The sequence below is a fragment of the Lethenteron reissneri genome, chromosome 19 (assembly GCF_015708825.2).
Source record: "Lethenteron reissneri isolate LAM-NWPU_2019-01 chromosome 19, ASM1570882v1, whole genome shotgun sequence".
NCBI classification, from domain to species: domain Eukaryota; kingdom Metazoa; phylum Chordata; class Hyperoartia; order Petromyzontiformes; family Petromyzontidae; genus Lethenteron; species Lethenteron reissneri.
In genome coordinates, this window is record NC_083797.1 from 6,661,156 (window position 1) to 6,689,021 (window position 27,866).

Here is a 27,866-nt window from a genome sequence, read left to right on the forward strand (position 1 = left end):
GATCAAACAATCTTCTTGGTTCTTTCGGTAAAATCACGTAGAAGGGAGATAATAAAATAATAAAAATAAAACATAATAAAATAATACAATTGATCAAACAATGTCTGTTGTGCCGATTAAAAAGTCCCTTGGAATTATTTACATGTCATGGAATGTATTAATCGATCAAAAATTGTTGTTTTATGTACTGAAGGCACTGCCACTATGCACTGTTTTTTAAAGATGAATTCTTCCTGGGATCGGCTGAACAAATGCTGGAAGGACCGCATGGACAAATTGGAGGAGGCTATGAAGACGGCCATGCAATACCAGGATGCATTGCAGGTGGGGCAGCTCATACATTCCTTCATTCCTCCACAACTCTTGCATGTGCCATTGCATTGTTCGCTTGCCTGCACCGCTTGTGCAAAGGTCGGTCGAAATCCTGACAGAATTAGGCCAATGAAAGGTCTCGCCAACATATTGTTAGGCTTCTCTCGAAGACTCGTTCATGCTTTCGCATAATATACTATCAAAACTGTTTCATAACAACACCATTTTGTGACAATGGCAATCATTTTTTTAAATAGAGCAGTAAGATTGAGCCTAACATAATTAACAATCGACGGGTTTTGTTCATTAACTGACGGCTTCTCGTCTCTGAGGAGGTGTTTTCGTGCTGTGCCTGAGCAAAGCGAAATGAAACGCGCACTCAGCTTTTATCTACCCGCCACGACCCACATGGTGTGGGGAGAACCCTCATCCAGCAGTGGATTGACGAAGAGGGTTGCACGCATACGAATGTTGCGTCCACCGGGCACTTGAATGCCCCAGCAACTCAGAGAGCCTTACATCTCATCTCAACCATTCCAGTGCCTTGCTGCAGTCGAGCCAAATGGGTACCCCCCCCCCACCTCGCATCCCCCTCGTCCCCCACCCACCTCCCCCAGCAGTGGCAACTGTCTACGTGCGGCACTCGGTGTACCTAGCCGGTCCACATTTGCGATTGCGCTGCGGCACTGGACGTCTTAATTGAAAGAGGGCTTTCGTAGCTCATCGCATTCCTCCAGTCCAAATTCAAAGATTCTGATTCTGACGCACGATAACTGTGCGCGCTGCGTAACTCGACAGAGCATGTTCGACTGGGTGGAGAACGCCACCACGGAGATGGAAAACCTGCCGCCGGTCGGAACCGACCTGGAGACGGTCAAGCGGCAGATGGAGGATCTCAAGGTGAGGGGCCGCACATTTCTCTGCGTTAGAGTTTCTCTTCCTTCTCCTCCTTCTTCTCGACGCGTTTATTCGGGGGTGGCGTCTCTGAATCTCATTCGCCACTCCGCCGCGTGAGCGGCATCCTCACGGCTTCGGCCAACGCTCACCACAATTCCCCTCGATCTGGTCTTTTTGTCTGATGGTGTTTGTCGAGAGTATGTATAGATGTACGTATCCTTTATTGTTACCTTCTGAGAGCAAGAGTCTCTTCGGCAGGGGAGACCTGAACCGCAAAGCAATGCAATAAAATTTGTAAACAAATACGCGAAATATCTAACAACCGTGAACATGATGAGTAATGAATGAACAGGACACAATAATGCATTTTATATTGTTAAAAATACCACTTCATATCCAGGAAGATGCATTTTAGCTATATAATTGGCATAGAATGATGTTCTTATTACTTGCATGTTTCCCGTTCCCTTTTTTGCAGCAACTGAAAACCGAGAGCTACCAACAGCAGATCGAGATGGAGCGTCTGAGCCACCAGGGCGAGCTGATGCTCAAGAGGGTGAAGGAGGAGGAGAACCGCATGGTGATCGCGGGGCCGCTCCGCGACCTCAAGGAGCAGTGGGAGACCCTCGACACCAAAATACTCAGCAGACAGGTGTGTAATCAACCAGGTCGACGACAAGCGACTGGGTCTCCGTCTGTTTATTTCTTCGTTATCTGGACAGCTCACGTTCCGCTCTCCCGGTCGTTCCGCGGCGCGTCGCGTGAGCTGGCATCCCGCTCCCGCGCCGCTCTCTCGCTCTCGCTTCTCCGCTCCCGCGCACCGCTGGCAGACGGCGCGCTGGGAGCCGTCTCCGCGTCGCCACGTGGCCGATGGCTCGCGGAGACCCGCGACGTGGCCCAGCTTCCAGCTCCCACCAACTGACCCCGAGCCCCTTCCGGCTCCCCCTTATATCCCCTTCCCGCGTCACCCAGACTCCGCCCTTCACCACACTCGTTAAGAACTTTCCAGATAATACCACCCCCTAGCGCCCGCGGGCTCCGCCCTTGAACCCTGCCCCCCGATGGTTCGTGTCGCCTGGTTGGCTTAGGGGCTGGGGCGGCGAAGCCCCAGCATACGCTCGCATTACAGGTGCAAGGGCATTAACCGAGTTTGCAGCTCTATTAAGGGTTCTGCATGTCGAATGAGACTCAATGGGAAGTGTATGAATTGACTTGCAATGCAAAGTGTGGCTGGTTCGATCTCATGAGATAATGTTTTGTTGACCTAATCGTTGCATGAAATTGGGAAAGTGACGTCTATCATACTCTTGGTTTTTTTCGGTAAAGTGACGTTGGTAAAACAATTTAATTAATTAAATCACGACGTTTCGGGTGCAACACAAGCGTCCTTCAGGTGGGGACAACTTAGCGAAAGCACAACCGCTTAAGGACGCTTGTGTTGCGCCCGCAACGTCGTGATTTTATTTATTAAAATTTTTTACCGACGTGACTTTACCGAAAAAAACCAAAGCGTATGAATCCTTGCAGTCACGAAAACTTCAAATCTGATGTCTATCATTTTAATGTTTCTATGAATTGTGAGCGTCCTTGTAGGAAGTGTCGTTGTCAGCCTGCCGCTCAGTCACAGCACTTGTGTGATTTTCATTTGAAGAGAAAGAGAAGGAACCGGGAACGTCTGGTATTGATGATTAGCCATGCATGACCTATGACCTTGACCGAGTTCTGAAACCGTGACGGCAAACTGTCTCCGTACCAATGGCTGTGAATAGTGCACTGCCCGGTGGACAAAGCAGGTATTGCTCATGATGTCAAACGTGGCTGGGTGGTGGAGGGCAAAGCGGAAAGAGGCTTGAGGTCACTCACGCATTTTTATTGACAATTGTAGATCGGAATAACAATCACCCCATCTGATTGATTGGCTGGTACCGCCACCTCTGCAATTTTCGCGGCATTTGTTTAAGTACCTTTCGCTCTCTGGTGTGTTTTTGGATTGTACCGCGCGTGTTGTTCGGCGTGATGTCCGACGTTTCGCTCCACGTGCCGGGAGATACTTCTGAAATTGAATTCCGAATGCTCCCAGCACGCGGAGTAAAACGTCGGCAATCAAGCCGAAAAACACGCGGCACAACCAGAAATTCTCAATACACCATGAGCACCCTGTACAGGACAACCTCAGAAACTAAACTAAAACTTAACTATTTTTATTTTACCAGGTAAGCCCCACTGAGCTATATAGCTCTTTTTCAGGAACGACTTGGCCACAAATAATAGCTCAATGAAGTTGCTTATGTGGAAATTTATAGCAGCCAAATGCTCTTAAAAAGATGTTTCTAAATGGAGAGGGAAAAGCCGGAGGACTTGGAGAAAAATCCAAGCGACCAACCAGTGAGAGATATGCAAACTCCAAATATCCAGGCGTCAGGATCAGGATCGATCCCACGACCTCCTGTATACCAGGCGAGGTAGTTAACATCTCGCCACCGTGACATCCATGCCCTGTAATCCCCCAGCTTGTGCGTCAAGCACTGCAGTGCCGTCCGTGGGGGTCATGATGTGAAGTCCCACCCCCCCGTGTTCCGGAACATTCTATTGACGAGCGTGCGATCCCGCGTGCAATGCAGCACAAGATGGAGGCGGCGCTGCTGGCCCTGGGGCAGTTCCAGCACGCGCTGGACGAGCTGCTCACCTGGCTGGAGCACACCGAGGGCCTCCTGGAGGAGCAGAAACCCGTCGCCAACGAACCCAAGGCCATCGAGATCGAGCTGGCCAAACACCACGTACGCGGAAACGCTTTGACACGCACACGCCCGGCGGGTCGGCAGCCTGGGGCTCCGACGCCGCGTGCGGCTCTTTAAGCAACCGCTTCGTGACGTTGTTCACGTGCATTGCGGCTCTTGAAATATTGCAGTTTTTTTTTGTTTGGACCGAATTTGAAAAAATGCATCTTCTTGTTATTTTGGTTGCCACAATCCCTGCACGCGCCCAAACCCCCCCCTCACTTTCAGGCCTCGTTTAACCCCCTTTCACCGTCGCACGGATATATTTCGAATCGGTAAACGTGTGGGAGCGGAGTTGTCTTGCCCAGGATTTTACGTGCTCTCTGTCATCATCACCTTCTCAAGTTTACCTACTGATGGATTGTCTTTGGTTTTTTTTATCCAAGAGCCCGTTAAGATAGGAACAATTTTTTGCGAGCGAGAGATGGATTAAAATACGCGCATCGTACAGCAAACGGGTTCCACGGGATAAACAATTTAAAATGCAGAAATTAAACAAGTAATGCCAAAAGACTGAAAGAGAACGTGCAGAAAAACAAAAAACTGGTTCCAAGTGAAAATTAAGACAAGTTAACGGCAAAATCAAAACAAGGAACAAATATAAATACATCATATGTTTAAAACAATTTAAATACAATAAGGATGTGAATGAATTTTGGGTCATTTAGTGTTGGTATAAATGTACGCAAAACGTCCCTAAATTCCAAGTCACTGTCATATTCCTTTTGCGTAGTTTATCAGACAGCTCACGTCAATGCAACGCCAAACTTAGGCCAGCTTATCAGAAGACGGCCTCCACGATGCAGCTACGCAAGTGACTCCGCCGTGGCTCACGTCACACCGATCTCCCCGTAGTAGTAGACACAAGCATTTGGCTCGGATCCTGCGCTCGACGCGGCCCCCGACGACGCCCGAGCGACTCCCCGCGCTTGCCGTGGTCCTCCTCCACCCCCCCGCAGGTGCTGCGTAACGACGTGCTGGCGCACCAGTCGACGGTGGGCACAGTGCAGCGCGCCGGCCAGGACCTCGTGCTCTCGAGCTCCGGTGCCGAGGCCAGCGGCCTGCAGGGTCGGCTCGACGACCTCGCCGCGCGCTGGGAGAGCGTGCTGAGCTGCACCGAGCAGCGGCAGGCCCAGCTGGAGGGCTCCCTGCGCAAGGTACGCGCAACCTGCCCGAGACGCCGTTATGGCGTCCGCACTGCGTGTTAACCCTTTCCCCAGTCTGATGACGGAACGCACAAAACCGGAAGAAAAGCTAAACTAAAATAGGTTTATCAGTACCGAGGCTTTTCACAAGGCCATGCAGGATGGTCGTGTGGTGCAGTTTAGTGCCATCTATCGTAGAGTGCGGTTGTGTCACTACAGTTCTCTGCGATGAGTACAGTGCCTCTCTAAATACAATTAACGCCGAGCCGCTTGCACTTTGCGAGATTCAGAGGTGAACGGGACCCACCCTGCAACTTGAAGACTTCTCGAAACGGGAAAGGGGTTAACCGCCACACTGCAGGTCTTTTAAATCTAGATTGAAAATACATTTCTTTAGAACTGATTTTTGTGTTTAGTTTGTTGTTTCGCCGCACCTCTCGATTAGCATGGCTGGCTACGTACGGTGCGAAAGACGTTCAACGTACATACTCACGCTTAGGTCACAGCGCATTCTCACGTCGTGAGAATTTTATTGTTTTATACTTTTATTATTTTATTATTTCCCTTCTACGTGACTTTACCAAAAGAACCAAGAATAGGAGGGGGGGAGGTTAATATGTCTATGCCTTGCAGATGGTCTCTTAAACCACAATTAGACTTGAACCCTCTTTAACTGGTAAGTTAGAATAAAAATGGTCCACTCCATAATGACTGATGCAATTGCAGGTGTGACATTGCCAACAGAGTGATGATGACTTTGCACGCACGTTGCTTCTCGCCTACAGGCCCAGGGCTTTCAGGGTGAGATGGATGGGCTCCTGCAGTGGCTGTCCGACATGGAGAACCAGCTGAGTGACACAAAGCCGGTCGGGGGCCTTCCCGAGACTGCCAAGGAGCAGCTCAGTACTCACATGGTACACCTACCGACATCCATGCCCCCACCCCCATCACGGCCCAATCGTGGTGCCACCCCCCCCCCCCCCCGGCACACTTACACTCTTTTCCTATCATTAAGTTGTATTGAAATTCTGTACCGCCGCCCCAAAATGTCAGAATCGGAATCTTTATTTATGCTGGAGGTATCCGATGAGCTAGAAAGCTCTCTTTCACGGTTGTCCAGTAGGGGTGGGTTAGAAATATGAAAGGAATAAGAATAGGTTTTACCCTTTGTGGCAATAAAACAGGTGTTTAGATGTTCAAACACCAAATAGATACCTTTTTCAAGGAATCAAATCTGATGTGCGTCAGAAAGTTCCAACAACAACCGATACAAAAATGCGATAGTAGTGCAAGTATTTTATTCTTTTATTTTATTTTACCGGGTAAAGCCCGCGGAGCTCAGCTTATTTTTCAGAAGCGACCTGCCCACAAATGATAGCTCAACGAAGTGGCTTATCCCGTGGACATTTATAGCAGCCAAATAATCTTGAAGGCGTGACGTTGATTCTAAATTTGGAGGGGAAAAAATCCCAGCGAGGCACTTAGCATCTCGCCACCGTACCATCTTTGTCTTGTTATGAGACTATTACATTTCCACCGAGTACCCGCGCAGACAGCGGTGGTACCACGTGTGGTTAGAGAATGGCACAGGAAGGTGACGTTACAGACCTGTTGCTCAAGTCACTTGCATAAATCTCTTTATCCACACTTGGTTATACCCTCTTTATATGATTTTCAAAGTGCGTTTGTCACGTGTGAAAATAATGTTTTGGTTGAAATGCGCTGAATTAATTGAAACACCGAATGTGGTATGATTAGGCATTCCGTGCTGCCCATTGGTGACTGGTCTGAGACGATTAACAAAAAAATTCACACCTCCGATGAGCACGGTTGGCTACGTACCAGCGCGAAAGAAGTTCAACATGCATACATATATACACCTTCATGAATGCAAAGAATAACCCTCGTTAATCACCAGTGATTACCCGGATTCGAATCTACGTTGACCGCTGTGCTGTTGGCTCGGCGCTCTCAACCACGCGACACAAAAGTACAATGATGAATTTCTCGTGTCCTCGACATATTTGTGCCACCCTGCAGGAGATGTGCGAGGAGTACCAGGTCAAGCACGGGCTGTACACCAAGGTGCTGGAGCAGTGTCAGCGGATGCAGAATGAGCAATCTGGTGAACCCACGTTGAAGTACGGCATTCAGGACCTGGAGCACAAGTGGAAGATCGTCGGCAACAAGCTGAACGAGAGAAGGGTGAGCCTCGCATGGCGCTGCATCATTGGGAATGATTTTACTTAATGACTGCAATTTAGAGGGTTCATGCGATAATTTATCTACGTAGGCATTTAATGGAGAAATATTAGCCAGTGAATAAAGGTTAACATTCCTTTAAATGTGAAACCTGCTAAAGTAGGCACACATTTTCTCTTAATTAATGGTTGATGATTAAATAATGAGCATCTTTGTAAAAATTATGGTTGAGTGCGTGTTTTGTTTTTAAACTGCATAGCATCCTATGCTAATTTTCAACATTCAACATTCTGTGTTAAATTTCGATTTAAAGCTTTCGTGACTGCAGGGATTCATCTTCTTGGGTCTTTCGGTAAAGTCACGTGACTTTACCGAAAGAACCAAGAAGATGAATCCTGTGTTAATTTTCAATATCCTGTGTTAATGTTCAACATTCAATAACCGTTATATATTTATTTGGACCGAAGAAGGGATGGGATACATTTTAATTGAACATTAACGTGATGATGGCTGTCGGTTTTCTTGATGCGTAATTGCTGTGGGCAGGCCAAGTTGGAGACCGCTCTGAAAACGGCGATTGAATTCCACAACTCTCTGCAAGATTTCATCGGCTGGCTGACGCAGATGGAGAACAACCTGAACACACTATCGCCAGCCAGCCTCATCCTGGACTCTGTTCTGTTTCAGATCGATGAGCACAAGGTAATGCACGTAGTATTTTACCGCGCCAACGTTATCGTTCCACATTAAACAGCGTGTCGTCGAAATCTTGGGCTGCGAGGGTGCCCCTGTGTATATGTGTTATCTTAACAAAACCTCACTTGTTTGCCATAAAGACCAAAATCAGTCTATGCATAGCTTGGGATGTTATTAATATTGCTTTTTAATGTTTTATTAAACACAAACTCTCTATATAAAAAGCAATATGAGGTGGAACACCACAGTTTATACAACTGAAAATGTACATGCCAATTCTGGAACATACAATCCAAGGCCACATTAGTTGCCGTGCGACTGCGTGACACTTAATGTTTCTGCGCGGCATTGACACTCTGATAACTACAGTGTCAGCATTGCTTTGCCAGATGTTCCCTTCTATAGCTTAGAGTGTATATCCGCCCACGTTAATTCATAGCGTTCGCGATTTTCAGTGTACACGAGTAACGCCGGTCGATGCGACGAACCGAGCGCTGACGATTCGCATAAAAACTTTGCACCTCGGGGTGGGGGGGGGAGCAGATGCTCGCGAACGAAGTGAACACGCATCGGGAGCAGATCATCGAGCTGGACAAGACGGGCACGCACCTCAAGTACTTCAGCCAGAAGCAGGACGTGGCGCTCATCAAGAACCTGCTGCTGAGCGTGCAGGCGCGCTGGGAGCACATCATGCAATCCACGCTGGAGCGTGGCCGCTCGCTCGATGACGCTCGCAAGCGAGCCAAGCAGGTTCGCGTCACATGCGGCAACATGCGTGGCGGCGCAGCGCAGTAACGCTCGCCGCTCGTTCTGGACAAAGATGGGCGGGGGGGGGGGGGGGGACTCTGTGTGTTCTTGGTCCCCTACTGATGCGTGTGCAGCTCCGGCATTTCCAGGTGCGCCGATTTCTGCCGATAATAATGCGGGTTTGATATTTTGCTACCGAGGTAGACATTGGCCTTTGTGCGGCCGTACGGCTCTCTGATGTGTTCATGGCTTGTACCGCCTGTTGTTCTGTGCAATGTCTTGTGTTTTGCCCCACGTGATGGGAGATTCTTTACGAACTTCATAACGTGAAGAAACAGTGCTGCTGCATGTCCGGCCATCATGAACAAAACACGCTTCACAACTGGAAAAACACATCAGAGAGCAACTAGATAGTTATTGATGATAGCGAATCCGTTTTCTATCAAAGACATTGCCATGTATCAAAATAAGTAAATAATCGACATCCGTTTTTCTATATTGAAATGAAATGTTATATTGTGTGACAGCCTAAGAGCTTTCGAGACCAATATTGTTCATCAATATTTGTTTCAACAAATAAAATACTGCTCAAATGCAACAAGTTATTGGCAAAAGCACTCTGTCTGCATAACGTGCCCCTATTCAACACAAAAAAATTGCAACGATAATAATTAAAAAACATAGCTTTTAATTGTAGGCCATCCCATCCCTTCTTCAATGTTATCACCTTATTTTGTGCAGTGTTTTGAAATAAACTCACATTTGAGCGTTTTAGAAATCCCAAATGTATGTTTCTGTGTTCACACTGTTTAAGTATTACTGTTGGGTTGTGTTTTTTTCAGTTTCACGAGTCCTGGACTAAACTCATGGACTGGCTGGAGGGGGCAGAGAAAGGACTCGACCATGAGCTGGACTGTGGCAACGACCCGGAGCGGATTAAACTCATGCTTGGCCGGCACAAGGCACGTCAATTATTATTTATTGTTTTTTATTTATATACAATGTATAGTAGCCAGACAATATTCTGGCCAGGTGGCTCGGCAATTGAGTGAACAACGCGGAAGGTTTACGAGTTCAAATCCTGTGTGGAGGTTGACTCAAGCCATCATCCCTCCAAGGTCAATAAAATGTAGACCACTTAATGGGGAGGTCAACAGTGGTTGTATAATGGACAAACTTGCACTCACTGAAGCATTAGTGGTTAAATAAGTAAATTATTCATGTCAATTTATGCCAATATCAAGCAGTCAAAGTGTCAGACACTCAAAACAGAGTGGTTGTTCATCCGTGTTGAAATCCTTTAGTCATTGGTGGAAATTCCACATTCCCATGCTAGGGGTCAATCTATGCACATAATTAATGAAATTATACTAATTATTTTTAAAAGTCGAACATTGGGGGATGCTGCTTAGGTTGAATGGTTATCGCACATTCGACTCGCAATACAGCAGTTGAAACTATGGGAAATGTTCCTCAATGTTTCTTAATTTTTCCCTGCATCATGAATGCGTACACCACAACTAGACGATTGGCAGATCACGTGTGGCGTATTCCCACTTCTTCCAAGACACCTTGGCCAGCATTGAAGAGTAGGCCAAATATCCTGTAGAAACATTGCCACGAGGGAGTCAAAGGTGGCCGTGCTTGGTTCTGACCACCCACCCCTTCGTATGCCGTGCCGGCCTTCACAGGTGCTCGCTAATAGCACTTGCTCCTGATGTCTGTTAAGGCTTCATAATAAAGGTTTTTGAGATAGATCGTGTATATATAAATGTGTCGTTAACCCACCACCACCCGACAGCCAATTAGAAAGGTTTGTCGCGTGAACAAAACGTGCCAATTAGCTATTACTTCAGCACATCGGTGTGATGGCGAGTAAACCCCACAAACATTTACAATTTGAGTACGAAGTTTCGCCTGCGTTTACAACCAGCTTCATCAGGCCATTTGCCAGACGAGAAAATGTGTTAAGTTGACTAACCTCTACAGGGGACGATACTCCTCCATCACGACAATAACATGTCATATTTGTCTTTGTGGTGTCCCCCCCCCCCCCCCCCACCGACTGCCACAGGACATACAAAAATCCCTGGGAGCCAAGCAGCCCATTTACGACTCAACAACGCGCACCGGCCGCACGCTCAAGGAGCGCGCCACGCTGGTGGACGACGACCAGCGGCTCGACAACATGCTGAGCGAGCTGCGTGACAAGTGGGATACGATCTGCGGCAAGTCCGTCGAGAGGTAATGTAGGCAGCGCGGGGATTGCGACGATTCGTACCCTCCCCCCCCCCCCCACTCGAGATTCAACGAATTATCCTCGGGAGTGGTGTCGCCATTCGAGTCAAGAGTCGATTCTATTTTGTTGTCATCGCTGTGGTGTATGTATGCATTGAACTTTTTTTGCACCGTACGTTGTCAAACTGCTAATCCGATGGTGGCGGGGAATCGGTGTACGTGGAATATCGAGTGGCTGCAGTTGTTATTTAAGCCAGCGGCATGCGATGCATTTTCCAAGTTTGAGGAGTTACTCGCAAGATACACAATTGGGAAAAGACACAAAATAACACTGCCCCTCGACCGGCAGATGAAAGCCAGCTGCCACTGGGGTTCCCTTAGCTAGACTAGAGCAGGGCATTGGATTGGTCGAGATGAAATGTAGGGCAAGTCGCTTTGAGTTGCTGAGGCTTTTAAGCAAGTGCCATATGAATGTATATTCTCTTATACAAATCTCTAATAATATAATGGATGTTTAATTGCATCATTTGATACAAGTGTTGTGAGTCTAAGAATGTATTTAAATCGATTAATCTAACATTGCAGTTTGCCTGAATAGGTAGCATTAACAACCACATCAAATTACATTTTTAGTACTCTCTGGATCTTTCAGTGAAGTCACATAGATAGAAAAAATTATAGAATAAAAGAAGGCACGACTTTTCGGTCGCACGGACGCTTGTGTTGCGACCGAAGCGTCATATTAACTTTTATTCTATTATTTTGTCTTCCTACGTGACTTTACCGAAAGAACCAGAGAGTATGGATTCCTGCAGTCACGAAAGCTTCAAATCAAGATTCAATTTATAGTGTAACGAACATCAATAACTAGCTTAATCCATCAACAATAATACATGTTTACAGTTGTGTTCCTTTTTAATGTTAGTTTTTTTTTAACATGCATGTTTAAATCCTGTAATTTAGTTATTTGTATAGTAATCATTTTATTAATCGATGGGTACAGTCCAACTCCCATATCGATGCAGTTCATCGCGTTACTCTAAGCACTGGGTTTCAAAAGCGACGCAATAAAACTTTGTTCCTCCTCCTGCAGTTGTTCACCCCTGCATGTTGGCACCAGTGGCGATTGCCCTATGCCCGCCTAACGCCCGTTCTGTTTTACTCGTGTGTGTGTGTGTGTGTGTACGCGCAGGCAGCACAAGCTGGAGGAGGCTCTGCTCTTCTCCGGCCAGTTTGCCGAGGCGCTGCAGGTGCTCATTGACTGGCTGTACAAGGTGGAGCCTCACCTGGCTGAGGACCAGCCGGTGCATGGCGACGTAGCGCTCGTTATGACCCTCATCGACGCCCACAAGGTGCGTGCATTCAAAACGTAACTAAACTAAAATAAATTTTATTTTTTTCAGAAGCAACCTGGCTGTCATGAATGATAGGTCAACGAAGTGGCTTATCGCCTGGAAATTTATAGCAGCCAGATACTCTAAGCGCACATTGAGTCCAAATAAGGGAAAAACCTGGAGGCCCCGGAGAAAATTTCACACGACCACAGAGAGAGAATGCAAACTCCAAATATACAAGCGTCAGGGTTGGGATTGCCCCAGGACCTCCTGCATATCAGACGAGGTAGTTAACATCTCACCACCATGGCACCCCAGAATGAATGGACGTTCCAATGAAGACATATTCCCTGTGTAGCCTATGCTGACTGTTGGGACGAGTGCCGTTAGCGAGCAACTATGAAGGCCAGCACAGTGCACAAGAGGGGTGTGGGGGGGGGCAGTGTGACCTGCACCAAGCCTGGCTGCCTTTGTCTTTCCAGTCTTATTGTTTACACAGAACACCATGCTGTACTGGCATGGCGCACAAGGAGGTGGGTGGCCAGCACCATGCCCGACCGCTTTTGTCTCCACAGTGGCGATGTTTACACAGCGTAGCAGGCACTTATTTGAGGCTGAGTCGACCTCGGGGATGTCCGGGACAGGTTCAGATAATCACCTCTTGTTGGCCATGAGAGCGAATCGAACTCTAGTCACCGGTTTCATAGCGCAGCGCACTAACCGCTGCACTACCGCTCCCGATATACAAATGCACACGTGCAGGAATACTTATGTAAATGTGGGCGCATGTGTGTTTCTCCTTCTCTCTCTCTCGCAGGTGTTCCAAAGGGAGCTGGGCAAGCGTGCGAGCAGCGTGAACGCCCTGAAGCGCTCAGCACGCGACCTCCTGGACAGCAGCAAGAGCGACGCGTCGTGGGTGCGTGCCCAGATGGCGGAGCTGAGCGCGCGCTGGGACACGGTCTGCAAGCTCTCGGTCAGCAAGCAGGCTCGTCTCGACGACGCGCTCAAGCAGGTACGTGACGGGCCATGCGGCGCGCGATCCACCCCGCCCCCGCGCAAGCGCGCCGTCCCGCGCGTTCGCGACTAGGTCATCCGATTGGCATGTTGCAGGTCACGTGTGCTGGGGTAAAGTATGAGCGGCACTTGCACGTCTTCAACGATATCTGGCCAGCATAGAAGAGTAGGCCAATGTGTACCCTCGAGCTGCCTGTAATGGGAGGCCCGTCCACCAGCAGGGGCAGGCCCTGTGGGCGTGGCATGACGGTAACCAAACGAGCGTGTGTCTGTGTGTTAAGGCGGAGGTGTTCCGGACACTCGTGCAAAGCATCATGGATGTTCTGGCGGAGGCTGAGAAGACGCTGCGGTTCCACGGGACGCTGCCCGATGACGAGGACTCCCTGAGGCTCCTCATCGCCCAACACAAGGTGCTCAACAGCGTAGTAGTTGCAATTGACATCAGCAAACATTGTTCTCCAGTCGCCTACGTTTACTCTTAACCCCTCAATTGATCTATTCTAACGTTGCCGCCAATGCTCGTTTGAGTAGGAGAATGCTTTGGGTTGTTGTAATATTATAGAATGCATGAATATGATAGATATAATGAACATGACCATGATTTCGTAGCAATTGTTATGCATATCAGCTGATTTGTGTTGTATAAAATATAATTTATAAATCATTCCATTTTTTACGGTCATTTGCCAATCCACTGCTTCATTAAGACCTCGCCACACCATATCAGTCATGGGGGTGGTTTGACCATACTTCACCACGCTGGTCAGTGCGGGTTGGTGAAGGGGAGACTGAGGACCGGTTCAGGCATCGCTCGCCCGATGATGGTGGCCTTGGCCAGAAATGGAACTCTGCTAACTGGGTTTATAGCAACACGTCACTAACTACTACCTTTTAAAATCATCTACAAGCAATGATTTAATTTGCCGCTATTTGAAAGTTATCTTCATTAAACCTCGGTACACTTTTGCTTCAGAAAAAAACTACGATGCATTTTCTTTCATGCATACAAACACGTGAGTCTTGATTGGCCGTGGCGGTCGGGGATTTTTGTAGGAGTTCACGGAGAGGTTGGAAGCTCAGCGCTCGGAGGTGATCAGGGCCGTTTCCATGGGAGAAGCCATCCTGGCAGTCTGCCACCCGGACTCTGCATCCGCCATAAAGCAGTGGATCAACATCATTCGCACCCGCTTTGAGGAGGTGAGACAGTGTCTCTATACGGTGCGTGACGATGTGTAGTTTATTGACTTTTATTACCATCAGGGATTAATTTCTCGCCCGAATATGTTCCGGGTTGCTGATACGCTGGAGTGAGCACGAGGAGTCATCACGGATGCAATGAGACGTGTACTGGGTGTATTGTGCGAGTTGCAGAAATATTTTCTGGAGTTGCTGACCTGAACAGACACGGTTGAAATTAAGCCACGGTTATCGTTTCTTTAGAACAGTTTTTAGTGTTTAGTTTGTTGTCCTTCCCCCACACCTCCGATTAGCAACGTTGGCTACGTACGTTGTGAAAGAAGTTCAACATACATACACAGTACATTCCCAGACAACATATTCTCTCTGATATTACACACATTCATGGTTATGAATATGAACGGCTGGCCATGCCATTTTCTGGTCACTGCTGCTTTGCTTGTGATGGTATATCCCCTAATTGGATTAGCTAACAAGCAGCATTTATTTATTTTAGTCAGTCAGCTTGTCTAATTTGAGTCAATTGAATACGTAGGCTTTCGCAACCAATATTATTCACAATTTAAGGTTTTTGGGTTAGATCGCGTAAGTATAAATGTGTCGTAACGCTGTACCATTTGACAGCCAATTAGTAAGGGATTTGTCACGTTAACAAAACGCCAATTAGTTACTACTTCAGCTCACCAGTGTGTTGGAGAGTAAATCCACAACATTTACAATTTGAGTGCGATGGTCTTTGGTGGGCAGCCCTGTTCATCATCGTGATCGATAGTTTTCGTCTACTTGTAGTAATCGCTGACTGTCTAACATAAAAAAACCCACTTAAATTGATGAACATTCCCGTCGCAAATGCCGTGAACGCGCTGGGTTGTTACTCACTCGGGGTGACGTGGGCCGCAGGTGATGACGTGGGCCCGGCAGCACCAGACGCGGCTGGAGGCCGCCCTCTCGGAGCTCGTGTCCAACTCGCAGCTCCTCGAGGAGATGCTCGCCTGGCTGCAGAAAGCGCAGGAGATGCTGGCGCAGAGAGACCAGGAGACCCTCCCTGAGCAGATCGAGTCTCTGCACTATCTCATCTCGGAGCACCAGGTCTGCCGCCCGCACCCATCGCGTAGCATTTACTCGCGTGCTCTTCCAGGTGGAAGCAGTGATGACAAAACTAAAATCTTGTGAAATTTCGATTTAAAGCTTTCGTGACTGCAGGGATTCATCTTCTTGGTTTTTTCGTAAAGTCACGTAGAATGGAAATAATAAAATAATAAAAATAAAACATAATTAAATGCTGCTAATCCTGCGTAATGCACGGGCATAATGACTTTAAACCCCTCGCCAAACCTCCTACGAATTTCACAAGTAGTACTAATCGCATATCTGCATTTCCCATAAATATGCTAAATTCCTCTTGATATGCAAATTATTTTGTCAAGGTGCTCTTCGCCCCTCCATCCCAGCATAAATAGTCGCTCCAAGCCTGGGGTTGTGTCATTCAGACTCTGTCTTCTCGACAGACCTGTTCTTCACCTGAGGATGGCTGCTTGCGTTGTGGCCGAAACGTCGTGAGAATAATTTTATTATGTTTTATTTTTATTATTTTATTATTTCCATTCTACGTGACTTACCGAAAGAACCAAGAAGAAGAAAAATCTTGTGATAACGTCTCTGCTGTGAAAATGTTAACTTTGCTTACGCTCGTAATAGTTCTTGCCGAGAATTCCAGCGGCTGGCACGAGCACTGATGCACCTAGCATGGGGTGTTTGCCCGATAAATTCGAAATGTGAAAATGGAGGAACCTATGTTGATAGAGGAGTTACTGTCGGTTTGAAAGGGTTGAACTCGAACATCTACATTTTTTATTTTATTGCAGTGCGATTTCTGTTAAATTATTTTTAAAAAAATGTTTGCTCAAGCAACTGTATTTATATCACGTTATAGAAAAAAAATGTTTGCTTGATTGTATGTATTCACATAAATATAAATACGTTCATTGGTACTGTCTTCTGTAGGGCTTTATGGAGGAGATGATGAGCAAGCAGCCAGAGATGGAGCAGATGACAAAGTCTTACAAGCGCAAACCTTCAGAATCTCATGCACTGTTCGACAGAACTCGTGGGAGTACTCGTAAGTACACAACTCATTCAACGCCGGGATTATTCTATTGAGATTCAAACCAAAGAAGAAGAAAACTAATTGTGCGTTCACGTGTCGATAACGTGACGGCATGATGCCGGATGCACTCTGCTGTCCGGATATGGAAACTGCCTCCCTGAACATCATTGTCGGCAAAATCACTAATTCTGGTCTATTCTATTCTATTTTGTATTCATATAGCGCCCTTTCCAGGGCGCTTTAAGTTGCAATCCGACGGCGTTCAGTGAGGAAAGTGATGGAATGGATGGAGGGACAGGGGCTGGCAATGGAGCTGCGCCACTAAAACAGTAATAAAGAAAATAATAAAACAAAATTAATAAGAATAACGTTGAAGATGAGAAGAGGGAGAATGGGAGAGGGTGAATGGAGAGGTGAGGAAGGCACGAGGGGTGGTAGTATTTTGGTGACGGTGGGAGCAAGGGGTGTCAGCAGCCAGCTGGAGCGGCGCTATCGCCATCTTGGTGGTGAAGGTGATCAGCTCCGTAGGAGAGCCGCCCGAGTCCGATGGTCCTCAGGCCTTCAAATGCCGAGCACATGGACATCCCCTTACTTCATCACACGCCTCGTAGGACTGAGTCCTTGAGCTGCAGCGAACCAACGATTATGCCGATTAGGCGTCCTGACGTCTGATACGGCTGTTGTTTCACAATTGCACCAAGGGAAAAACAAACACACACAAAACGTGTGGTGTACCCGCGAGCACTGCGCACCTCCTCCCGCGTTGTGATCCCTGCAGGAAAGCGTGGAGGGTCCCAGTCGACCGCTCCAGCGTCGCCCTCCCAGCCCCTGGAGACCAAGAACCCCCGCATCACGCTGCTCTTCAACCGTTGGCGGCAGGTCTGGCTCGTGGCGCTGGAGAGGCAGCGGAAGCTGCAGGACGCGCTGGAGAGACTCCAGGAGGTGAGGGCTTTCTTTGATCTTCGCTGGCCTTTGCTGTGGGTGGAACGGTTACGCCCACTAAGATTGGGTTAGGAACGTGGAATATTGTGAGGCAATGGTCTCGGCCCCACTTTGCCAATGACTGCGCAAGATACCGTCGCTGTGGATTTGGTCAAGCGCTTATTTGGGCTCAATTCCAGCTCCGTGCAATCAAATACCGGTTTGACTGTCGTGCAGTGCAATGCCCCTCACTCTCGCATGCAGGGCAAGTGGGAAGTGCTGCCATCTGCTCGTTGGACTGAGTCACTTGCTCTGTAATATCCAGTTCCACTGTCCGTTCTCCAACACAGAGGGTTGCATTGCTCTGTGAGAGATCTAAACGGATACTTTGTATCGTAACGGCACCAACAGCACGATGGGGTTAATAATGTGAAAATATCACCAAAAGAAACAAAACATGAAATATTTAAATGTCTATTTCACGAGTTCAATATGTAAAAAACACATACTTGTACATTGTAGGTTTAATTGCCGACTCGTTTGATTGTTGAGCCTCATGTCCCTGTTTTGCGTTTCCGACAACAGCTGAAGGAGTTTGAAAACTTTGACTTTGACGTCTGGCGGAAGCGGTACATGCAGTGGATGAACCACAAAAAGTCCCGTGTCATGGACTTTTTCCGGAGAATGGATAAAGATCAAGACGGCAAGATTACCCGACAAGAATTTATCGATGGAATCCTGTCCTCCAGTGAGCATCGTTTGTACTTGTTCAATCTGAAAACATCTGTATTTCTGCGAGAAATTACATTTCAACTGTATTCGCAGTCTATAAATTGACACAACTCATAATTGACAGCATCTGTGTTTTTTTGAATATTTCTCCAGGGTTTCCAACCAATCGCCTGGAAATGACAGCAGTGGCAGATATCTTTGACAGGGATGGCGATGGCTACATCGACTATTATGAGTTCATTGCTGCCTTGCATCCGAACAAAGATGCTTACAGGCCCATCACCGATGCAGACAAGATTGAGGACGAGGTACAATCATGCTGACACGGCTACGGCAGTGTGTGTTGCATCTCATTATACTTAATGCAGCTGGGCAGGCTTGTGGTTAGCACACTTGCTATCGGGACAGATCGAATGGGGTTGACATTTAATTTCTTACATCCAACTAGCAATAGAGTGGGACATGATTTAACGACATTGGTTGCTGTGAAATTGGTATTCTGAAGCCAGTGACATGTCTTGTAAGAATGGGCTGTTGTATACAATATTTAAAATTAAATTGCCAATTGTTATTATTCACTTCACTGTGCAAATGTATAAATGTATCTCACTGAACTTTATGAAAGATGTATTTTACATGAAAACAACTTTAGACATTTGAATGGAATTGACATAGCAGTCCCATAGTTATCACGTCCCACTTTATGATATGTATTTATTTCTAATCGCATGTATGTATGTTGAACGTCTTTCGCGTTATAGGTGTGCAACTCGTATGTTAGTGTAGAGGGTATTATTGTATAGAACCAGAGGGCAGACGTTTATAATTTTGAAGGCTTGTAATTATTCGTCCCCTCATGATTCCATGTGTAGTGTCTCGAAATTACACACACTGACACGGAGTAACAGGTCACCTGCTTACACTTTATTAATCCCACTCTCGCACCCATTGTAGGCACTCCTATGACTGCCTTCCACTGTCACCACACACTCTGCTTCTCCTACTATCCGCTCTCACCTACTCCGCACCTCACCTCCTCTGCATCTTACCTACTGTCTCCTATCTCACCTCTGCCCTCTCCTACACTGCCCCGTACCCACTCACACGTCTGCCCCGGGCGGGGGGTTCAGCCAACACAGAGCAGCGAGGTCCCGTTGGCGACTCGAGCGACAGCCGCAAGATGTCTTCTCTCTTGGTCCCCGAACAACCCAACTTTGATTCTAGATTTGAAGCTTTCGTGACTGCAAGGATTCATACTCTTAAGGTTTTTTTTCCGGTAAAGTCACGTAGGTAAAAAAAATATTAATAAAAAAATAAAATAATATTAAATGAAAATAACAAAATCAAAGAATTATTAAAAATATTTTATTATTTATTTTTTCATTTTTTGCCTACGTGACTTTACCTAAAAAAACCTAAGAGTATGAACTTAACTTTGTTCACACACACTCCCGCTTAGATACCCCTCCTCATTCCGAGTCCTCACGTGCTCCCCACGTGAGCTGTCGCCACCACGGCGCCTCTCGCACTCATTAATCCCTAATCATCGCCACCATCTCCCGTCTCTCCAGCGCCAACCTCCTGCCCCAAAGCGCTCACCTGCTCGTCCTCGCTTGCATCCGCTCAACTGCGCACATCTCTACTCTACACATGCATTGTCATTATCCCGAATTATGAGTTTGATTGAAGAATTGGTTGTTATTTTTACCAACATCATGGTGAATTTAGCTGCATGTGAACCAATTACAACACGAACGATTTACAATAATGATTCAGTTTAATGTCGGATTTTATTCTGGACAATAAGGATTCTTACAGGCACGATTCGATGAATTATTAGAAGCATGATAATCTATTATTACCCAGGAATAGTGCGTGATCTGACGTACAACTGTCTTGACCTTGCAGGTGACCAGACAGGTTGCTGCCTGCAAGTGTACCAGGAGATTCCAGGTGGAGCAGATTGGTGAAAACAAGTACCGAGTGAGTTTTGATGTTTTTTAACTTAAATATTTTTTCGTGCGAGCCAGAAAATACGTAAATGTTTCCAATCTCATTGGTCGGGCGAATACATTGATTTGCATGGCGAGAATGTATTTCCATCGGCATGCATAACGCAAATAGAACTGTTTTCTATCTGATTTTTGTTTTCATATGCTATAATCATACCTAAACTTTTGCATTGCTTTTGTATAACAAAAACATGATCAAAAGTTAATCTCTTTATTTAAACCTTTTTTTACAATGGGGGGATATCTTTCAAAGTTGTCGGCTTAACATTTACACTGCTTTAATTTGTTTATTTCCATCGCCCTCATTAACATGTGAAGCACTCAGGAGTCTGTATTTCATGGTTCATATATGCAGCTTGCTATTTAATAAGAACGGGCATCTGTCAGGCGGGATGTAACCCAATCCTACCTTTTACAGGAATATGTTTTGGCTAACACATTAGTGATTTCATATCGGAGCTTGTTTGGGAATGTGGTAATTTTACATTGGCAGCCTCACTTTGAAAGTGTCAACATATGTATTTTATTTGAACAAACCCAGCGAAACGTCGTATTCAAATTGTAAATGTTGTGGATTTACTCTCTGTAGTAGTAACTAATTGGCACTTTGTTTCCCGTGACAAACCTTACCGGCTGTGTCGGGTGGTGGAGGGTTACGGCACGTTTATACTTACACAATCTAACCCAAAAACCATTATCATGAATAATAAAGCCTACGTGTTAAACTGAACAAACCCCTTGGGATTATGTACGGCAACTCCCTTTATCGCCTTGGCAATTGGATCGTGAGCGACTGCATTTTGGCATTCAAACTCCGTGGCACTGATCTACAAAGCCCAAGTCACCTGATCAAACGGCTGTTGCTGAATGCACCCACAGTTTGAGAGAGCCCTTTGTTAAAAGCTGTCACAGCCGTGTGATGCGCCTATGGAGAAACAAAATAAAAGCGCTCTCGCTATGCACACACGGCATGGCGCGAAGTGACACAAAGTGACACAGAGCAGTGCTGAGCGACGGCGGGATGAGCGGGGATTTTGTGAAAGGGCCTCTTGTCCTCCAGCTTTCGCCGTTTTGTCGTCTTCGTACCCCCACCTCCCCCCCACCTCTGTTTTGCCCCCATCAGCCAAATTTTCTCTCTGCTATTTTTTTGTGTGGCTTCTCTCCCCGATTTGCCAAGCCCAGCACCTCCGAGACCCTGACCCCCGTGTGTGTGATGGTGTGCATGCCGGCCAGTGGCCTTCCACCGTTGAGAGGAAGGTAGAGCGAGGAGGTTTTTATTTGGCCAGTAGGGTGAGCACATCGTAGAGCTCTGTGTTGCCGATGAGACCGTCGTCGTATGGAACATTTAGAAGCCCCTAGGTGGTGCCGGTGAACTCTTTCATGAACTCACGTAGCGACGTTAAAATGCAATTCCTTGTATTTTACCAATACTAAATCTGGCACGTGTTAACATTCTATGTAGCACAGCTCTCCGATTGTTTTTTTGCCGGTCTGTACCACGTGTTGTTCACTCCGTGTGCTTGGAGCTTTTTTTTATAAATTCCTGAAGAAGCTCCCTGCACTTGGATCGAAACATCAGACATCATGCTGAACAGCACGGCGTGTGCAACCCAAAAATATCAGAGAGCCATGTAGCCAATCTTCATAGAATTATATATCACATTTTACGTGTTACATTTCAAATGAAATTCAAATGAAGAGTACCGTTGTCTTGTTCTACAAACACAGTATTGGTAAAGTCAAGGTGGCGCATTAAGAAGCTTGCTGGGCATTTTGCCCATGCATTGTAGCTTTGTGTGTTGCTCTTTTAACAATTTTTTTCTTTATTTTGGTTTTTTTTCTTCTCTGTGTCTTTCTCTTCTTTCCTTGGTGTGTAGTTCTACCTTGGGAATCAGGTACTGAGGGTTTGTGTTTGGCCATGCGCTGCTTGTGGTGATCATTGCTTCTCATCAATGGTTTTTCTCTGAATATCATTTTTTATATATTTCTGCCATTTTTGCTTGTGCATGAATATGGTTCTTTAAAAAGTCTGCAGTTGGTTGGGGGGGGGAGCTGGTTGCAGGAATCACACGATAAAATATAATTATGACAAATTAATGTGAGATTTTCAAACGAAACAGGAAAAATTGAGACGCAAGATGTTTTTCCACATTTCAAAAGACGTTTCCCATGTGCTGTGGACTTTTTAAAGTTTAACCTCAATTTGTGGTTTGAAAAAAAAAAAATCTTGTTGTGCTTCGTCCTTCAGAGGAGTTTCAGATTGTACGAATGCACCGAGTGAATTGCGCATGAACAGCGAACCGTGCATATTTCATGTCAGTCATACTTAACACCAAATTTTAACCTCAGATTGAAATAACATTTATTTACTGAACATTTGTGGCCAATCACTGCTCCGAATCAAAACAAACGAATTCTTGTAATTCTTGCCTTTTAAAACGCTCTTATTTCTTGTTTTTTACCTTAAAAGTCAGTTGATTTCTGTACAGTGAATCTGCCTATCCTAGCACGTGAGCTCCCGTAACCTTTGTAAATATACAAGCAAACACCCTTTATTTTACTCATAGGAATGAACGTACCGTGATGGGGGGTAGATGGACAACAACCGTTGTACTGTGGGAGATTAGTACGATTAACAGAGCAGCTTGAATGTATGTCAAAATACATATATGTTTTTTACTCCATATTCTTGGCCTCGTAAACTGCGGTCAGAGCCCATTGACCATCGCCCGTGCGGTTGCCTGCTAACGCCTCGCCGTGCCCTGCGACAGTTCGGCGACTCGCAGCAGCTGCGCCTGGTGCGCATCTTGCGTAGCACCGTGATGGTGCGCGTCGGTGGAGGCTGGATGGCTCTCGACGAATTTCTGGTGAAGAACGACCCCTGCCGAGGTACGGGTGATCTCCAATCCCTCCGTCCTTCGTTTTGCCCTCACGACTTCATCATACCGCTCTTCGCCGATTCCCTTCGCGCTAAATGTGCGGCCAGTTTCATTACGGCTGCGCAGGTTTTCCGCGGTTGTGCTACACAGCTAGTCGGCGTGTTTACCTTGTTCGTGCCGCGTGTTGTTCGGCCTGGGCACGTGGAGCGAAACGTTGGGACGCCGTGCCGAACGACGAGCGTTGAAACCTGAAAGCTCGTCGGCGATTAACTTGATTAGATCTAATTGCCAGCCACTGACGTTTTAATATAATAAAAAAAGATCGAATGTAAAGTATATGGTGTTCTATTGCCAAAGCTTATACTGTTTTTTTTCTTCATAACATGTAACACGTTTCTATGACATGCTGGAAAAAAAAGTGTCGTTCGGATGAAAATATGCCATTGCACTGTACTTAAGTGGTGTGTTATGTTCCCGTGTGTGTGTGTGTGCATCTGCCTGTGTGTGTGTGCATCTGCCTGTGTGTGTATGTATGTGTGTGCTCTTTCAAATTCTTTTATTTTAATCTTCCTGTTTATTTCACATGGCCAGAGCAAATCAACTGGATGTGGCACTTTATCAAAGGTAGTTTCTGCCCTGCCCATTGGGCTGTGTGAGATTAGTATGATCGACAGAGCAGCTTCAGTATATACCTTTCCCTTATTCCACATTTCGGCTTCGTAATATTCGGTCAGAGCTGTTCCTTGTGGTATGTGGATAGGCTCACATCTTAGTATCCACCGCATGTCCCTGAAACGAGTGCCTCTTTGTCCCAGACTTTCCAGACTACATTTTTACAAATTGAGCGATGATGTAAGCGCCAGCCATAATTTGAATTGTAACGTTACGATTTTCTCAAGATTCATACATTCATCATACGTATTTGCAGTTGAATTGAGAGGCAATAAGCGTAAGATCAATTACATTTACAAAAATAATTGACTCGTCTATTTTAAGAATGCACTGCCACCTTCAACAAGACGAATTGTACTCGTTCATAAAAAAAACAAATTTCGGCGTACGCAAGAGATGGCGTATATTTGTGAAATCCTGGTCTGGAAACTCATAAGAAGTCAAACCGAACTCTCAAGCTGGGCAATTATTACACAGCCTTGCAATGCCGAACTCCAAGCTATAACATATGCCATGGTGGGCGTTGGGAACGTTTTGCACGATCCTCAGCATGGTTAATATGGCAGCTGCTTGCTCCACTTTCCCCCTGCAGCTCTTCCTTCAAGAACGAAACGGCGTTATCTTTGATCCCTACTTCCATCAATCCCATTGTGTCTTAGTCTGCATCTCTGGACCTTGCATAAGTCGATGTTTCTCTCTCGCGCTGCCTGTGGCGATGTATATACGGTGCCTGCCGCGGAACGCGTTTTTAAGAAACTTTCAAGCAGTTTTGTCAGTCTTTCTTTTTTGCCATTCCCCTTGTTTAAAAATGGACGAAAGTATTCAGACGTTTTACAGAAATTATAGCAATTTGTCCGAGGGAAAACTAGGAGCACGCAAGTTTGTTTGTTATTTTAACTCGAATTGTTTTGCATTTGAGACCTGTAATTTGGTGCTGTGCTCTATATAGCCTTAAGAGAGAGGAGCTATTGTGAAAATCGGGCGCGCGTGCGCGATATAAAAATGTGTTTTTCTTCTTCTCCTTAAACGAAGCTGTGTCCGGGCCTGGTGCTTGCTCCTCCTCCTCCTGTGTGACACATTCTGCCTTTTGCCTCTTGACTCACATTTCTTCTAGTTCACCACCACGGGAATAAAATGCTGCGGTCGGAGTCAAACTCTTCAATAACCACTCAGTCTGCCATAGGTTGGCAACGTTTCTCTTCTCGTCTCATTTCCTTGGTTTCCCCCCCCCCCTGCTTTAAATAAATGTTTTCCACACAGTGGCTTGATTTATTCAAGCTGCACAAAAGTGTAATGCTCTCCTAACCTTTAGTCGGTGTGTGTGTGTGTTAACTTTAAGCCTCCCTCCTCCTGCCTCTGCAGTTATTCCCGCATGTGTTTTGTTTTTTGTTTTATGTCCGTGCACGTGGTGTTGGTTTCTTAATCTTTCAAGGGATGGTGCTGCGACCGCAGAGAACCCTTTATTTGACACTTTGCGATTTGATTGTGATCTTTAAACAGTGTATTTGCAGCTTGTTTGTGCTTTTTTTTTATGTTGTTCGAGTGTTTACGACAACAATTTGCTTTTATAAACTCTGTTTCGTCACGTAAGCTTCATTCATATTTAGAGCAAGGCATGGGAGCTGAAACATTGTTAACCTGCTTTGCAAGCAATATTTCCAAGACTGTTTGCCTGTTTAAGAAGATGCATGTGTTCATCATGAAACCATGTATGTGCTTGTTTTAATTGTAATGAAATTCAGATATTTTGTAACTTTTTTACCAAATGTCTGTATTTGTTTTTTTATATTTCCGTATTGAACTTTGCAACCGATTCCATCTCGTGACAAGGCAGATGCAATGAGCTCCTTAATCCCCCCCCCCCCCCGCCTCTGTCTACCGAGCAGTATAAAATATCGCTTGTGGTGGGGTTAAGTGTGGGTACTCCCACCTCTTCCAATACGCATCTGGCCAGCGTGGAAGAGTAGGCCAAAGTACCCTCGTGCTCCCTCTGGTGTACTCCCTTCCACCAGCAGTTGATGCGAGCAAGCAATTTCAGGCCTGCAAATTTACTCATGGCTAATGATATATATATTCTCATGCCACAGCAGGGGCTGCGAAATTACAGTGCGGGCACACCTGAACTGTGCGTGTTTTTATTTCTCTCTCTCATGACTGCTGTCCGGTTACCACCACAGCGAAGGGTCGAACCAACCTGGAGCTCCGTGAGAAGTTCATCCTACCCGAGGGAGCCAGCCAGTCCATGACGCCCTTCAGGATGCGAGGGAAGCGCTCCCGCCCGTCTTCCCGCACGGCCTCGCCGACGCGCGCTGGATTCGCGCACTCTCACGGCCACGGGCACGCCTACACCCCAACGCACAACAGCGGCAGCTGCGCAACGCCGCCCTCCTCGGGCTCCTCCAATACCCCCAGCACGCCCAGGGTGAGTGCCCCAGCGGGGGGCTTCCCTCGCTTTTTGGGGAGAGCGGCCCGGCGGCACAACGCAACCCGCCCCCCACCCCGTTTCCGCAGCGCGAAAAAAGCCACCGCCGAGGGAGTGAGAAAGAGTGGACAGCTGTGTGTGCACTCCTGTGTGTGTGTTTGTGCCGTGCAAGACGGATTGCATTTCGTTGGAAGCCAGCTTCCTGTTATGCTATATTCTGCCGAGGCGTAATGGTTAGAGATATTTATGCTGCTATACATTTCCACGCGATAAGCCACTTTGTTGAGCTATCATTTGTGGTCGAGTCGCTTCTGAAAAAGAGCTACATAGCTCAGTGGGCCTTACCTGGTAAAATAAAAAAAAGTTGAGTTCGTTAGCACAGTGGATTTGTAATTCAGAGGTTGCCAGTTTGAACTACGGCATGGCAGATGACACCGTTTTTAAAATTCCCCTGCCGCCTTTGTCCATCCCAGCAATATAATTGGGTTACGCCACAGTCAGTCAATCGCCAGGTGGCATGTAGTGGGGTAAAGTGTGGGTACTCACACTTCATCCCAGATGTCTGGCCATTGTGCAAGAGTGGGCCAAAATAGCCCCTGAAGGGCATCTCTAGAGCTTCCTGTAGTGGAGGCCCTTCCACCAAGCAATGCCATAAGCAAGCAATTGCTGGACTGCCCTAATAACCTTTAAAGTTGATCTGATAACTGTTTCTTACATTGTGAATAATCGTTCTGAAGTTTGATGGAATATGTCTCAAGTGTGCCTCTTGTATTATTGTGAATTTACCTACCAAATGATCTTCGTGCAAATGCTATTTGTTCATTAGGGTCATTGTGTTTATAGTTGTGTTTGTGTAATGAGCAGTGATAACGGAGCAGTAACATGGACAAACACAAATGCCATAACACATACTTGGCACGTACCTGGCCTCCAACTATCTTTGGTAAAAACAGTTGTGCAATTTGCCATGTAGTGTCTGTGTGCAGAACCGAATGTAATTTTGCACTGTCTGTTGTCATGTGACAACAGATCTTTGTCACTTTTAAAGACTTGCCTGTTTTGTTGTAAAATGTACTATTATTTGAATGAACACTGCTTGCATGGCAATATAATGAAGATCATCTCAGCTAATGTGTTTTCTGTACTGACCTATAGCTCATGAGAATGTATGGCTTTTGTAATTTGCAAGTTAATCGACAAAATATATGTAGAATTATTTTTTTATAGTTGGCTGGGTGCCGAGGGTGCAGAGTGAGCACGGCTGAAAATCTGGGTTAAAATCCAATCAATGACCCATGTTTAAATTGGCTTCTCCCTCGCAGTGAGTTAATGGTCCCAGCCAAGTGATCGATTACTCTACCAAAGAATATCATTAAACATGGTTTTGACCCTATTTTAACAATATTCTAGTTCTGATGATAAACAAAAAAACCATCCCAAGTAATTAACATATCTAGAGCAGGGCATCTTGTTTCGAGGCAATTGAAGGAATCTCAGAAGTAGTTCTGCGAGGTCCGCTTCTGTGAGATGGTCTGACATTGGGTTATAGCTATACTTTGACA

At 46.2% G+C, this 27,866-nt stretch overlaps 1 protein-coding gene across 2 annotated transcripts in view; it reads left to right on the plus strand.

The window, feature by feature from the left end:
* The window catches only part of LOC133344209 (microtubule-actin cross-linking factor 1-like), a 151,372-nt gene that overhangs the window by 117,410 nt on the left and 6,096 nt on the right, over positions 1 to 27,866 (plus strand). For both annotated transcript variants that reach the window (XM_061554252.1, XM_061554253.1), the window contains 26 exons: positions 223 to 324; positions 1,111 to 1,212; positions 1,688 to 1,861; positions 3,831 to 3,986; positions 4,946 to 5,143; positions 5,917 to 6,045; positions 7,172 to 7,336; positions 7,880 to 8,035; positions 8,573 to 8,779; positions 9,619 to 9,738; positions 10,851 to 11,020; positions 12,207 to 12,366; positions 13,166 to 13,360; positions 13,644 to 13,772; positions 14,416 to 14,559; positions 15,460 to 15,648; positions 16,564 to 16,678; positions 17,445 to 17,608; positions 18,173 to 18,335; positions 18,473 to 18,627; positions 20,228 to 20,302; positions 22,209 to 22,226; positions 23,103 to 23,220; positions 23,802 to 23,834; positions 24,997 to 25,065; positions 26,060 to 26,304. In XM_061554252.1, coding sequence (XP_061410236.1) covers positions 223 to 324; positions 1,111 to 1,212; positions 1,688 to 1,861; positions 3,831 to 3,986; positions 4,946 to 5,143; positions 5,917 to 6,045; positions 7,172 to 7,336; positions 7,880 to 8,035; positions 8,573 to 8,779; positions 9,619 to 9,738; positions 10,851 to 11,020; positions 12,207 to 12,366; positions 13,166 to 13,360; positions 13,644 to 13,772; positions 14,416 to 14,559; positions 15,460 to 15,648; positions 16,564 to 16,678; positions 17,445 to 17,608; positions 18,173 to 18,335; positions 18,473 to 18,627; positions 20,228 to 20,302; positions 22,209 to 22,226; positions 23,103 to 23,220; positions 23,802 to 23,834; positions 24,997 to 25,065; positions 26,060 to 26,304 — 3,651 coding nt within the window. The remainder of the gene's footprint in view (positions 1 to 222; positions 325 to 1,110; positions 1,213 to 1,687; positions 1,862 to 3,830; positions 3,987 to 4,945; positions 5,144 to 5,916; positions 6,046 to 7,171; positions 7,337 to 7,879; positions 8,036 to 8,572; positions 8,780 to 9,618; positions 9,739 to 10,850; positions 11,021 to 12,206; positions 12,367 to 13,165; positions 13,361 to 13,643; positions 13,773 to 14,415; positions 14,560 to 15,459; positions 15,649 to 16,563; positions 16,679 to 17,444; positions 17,609 to 18,172; positions 18,336 to 18,472; positions 18,628 to 20,227; positions 20,303 to 22,208; positions 22,227 to 23,102; positions 23,221 to 23,801; positions 23,835 to 24,996; positions 25,066 to 26,059; positions 26,305 to 27,866) is intronic.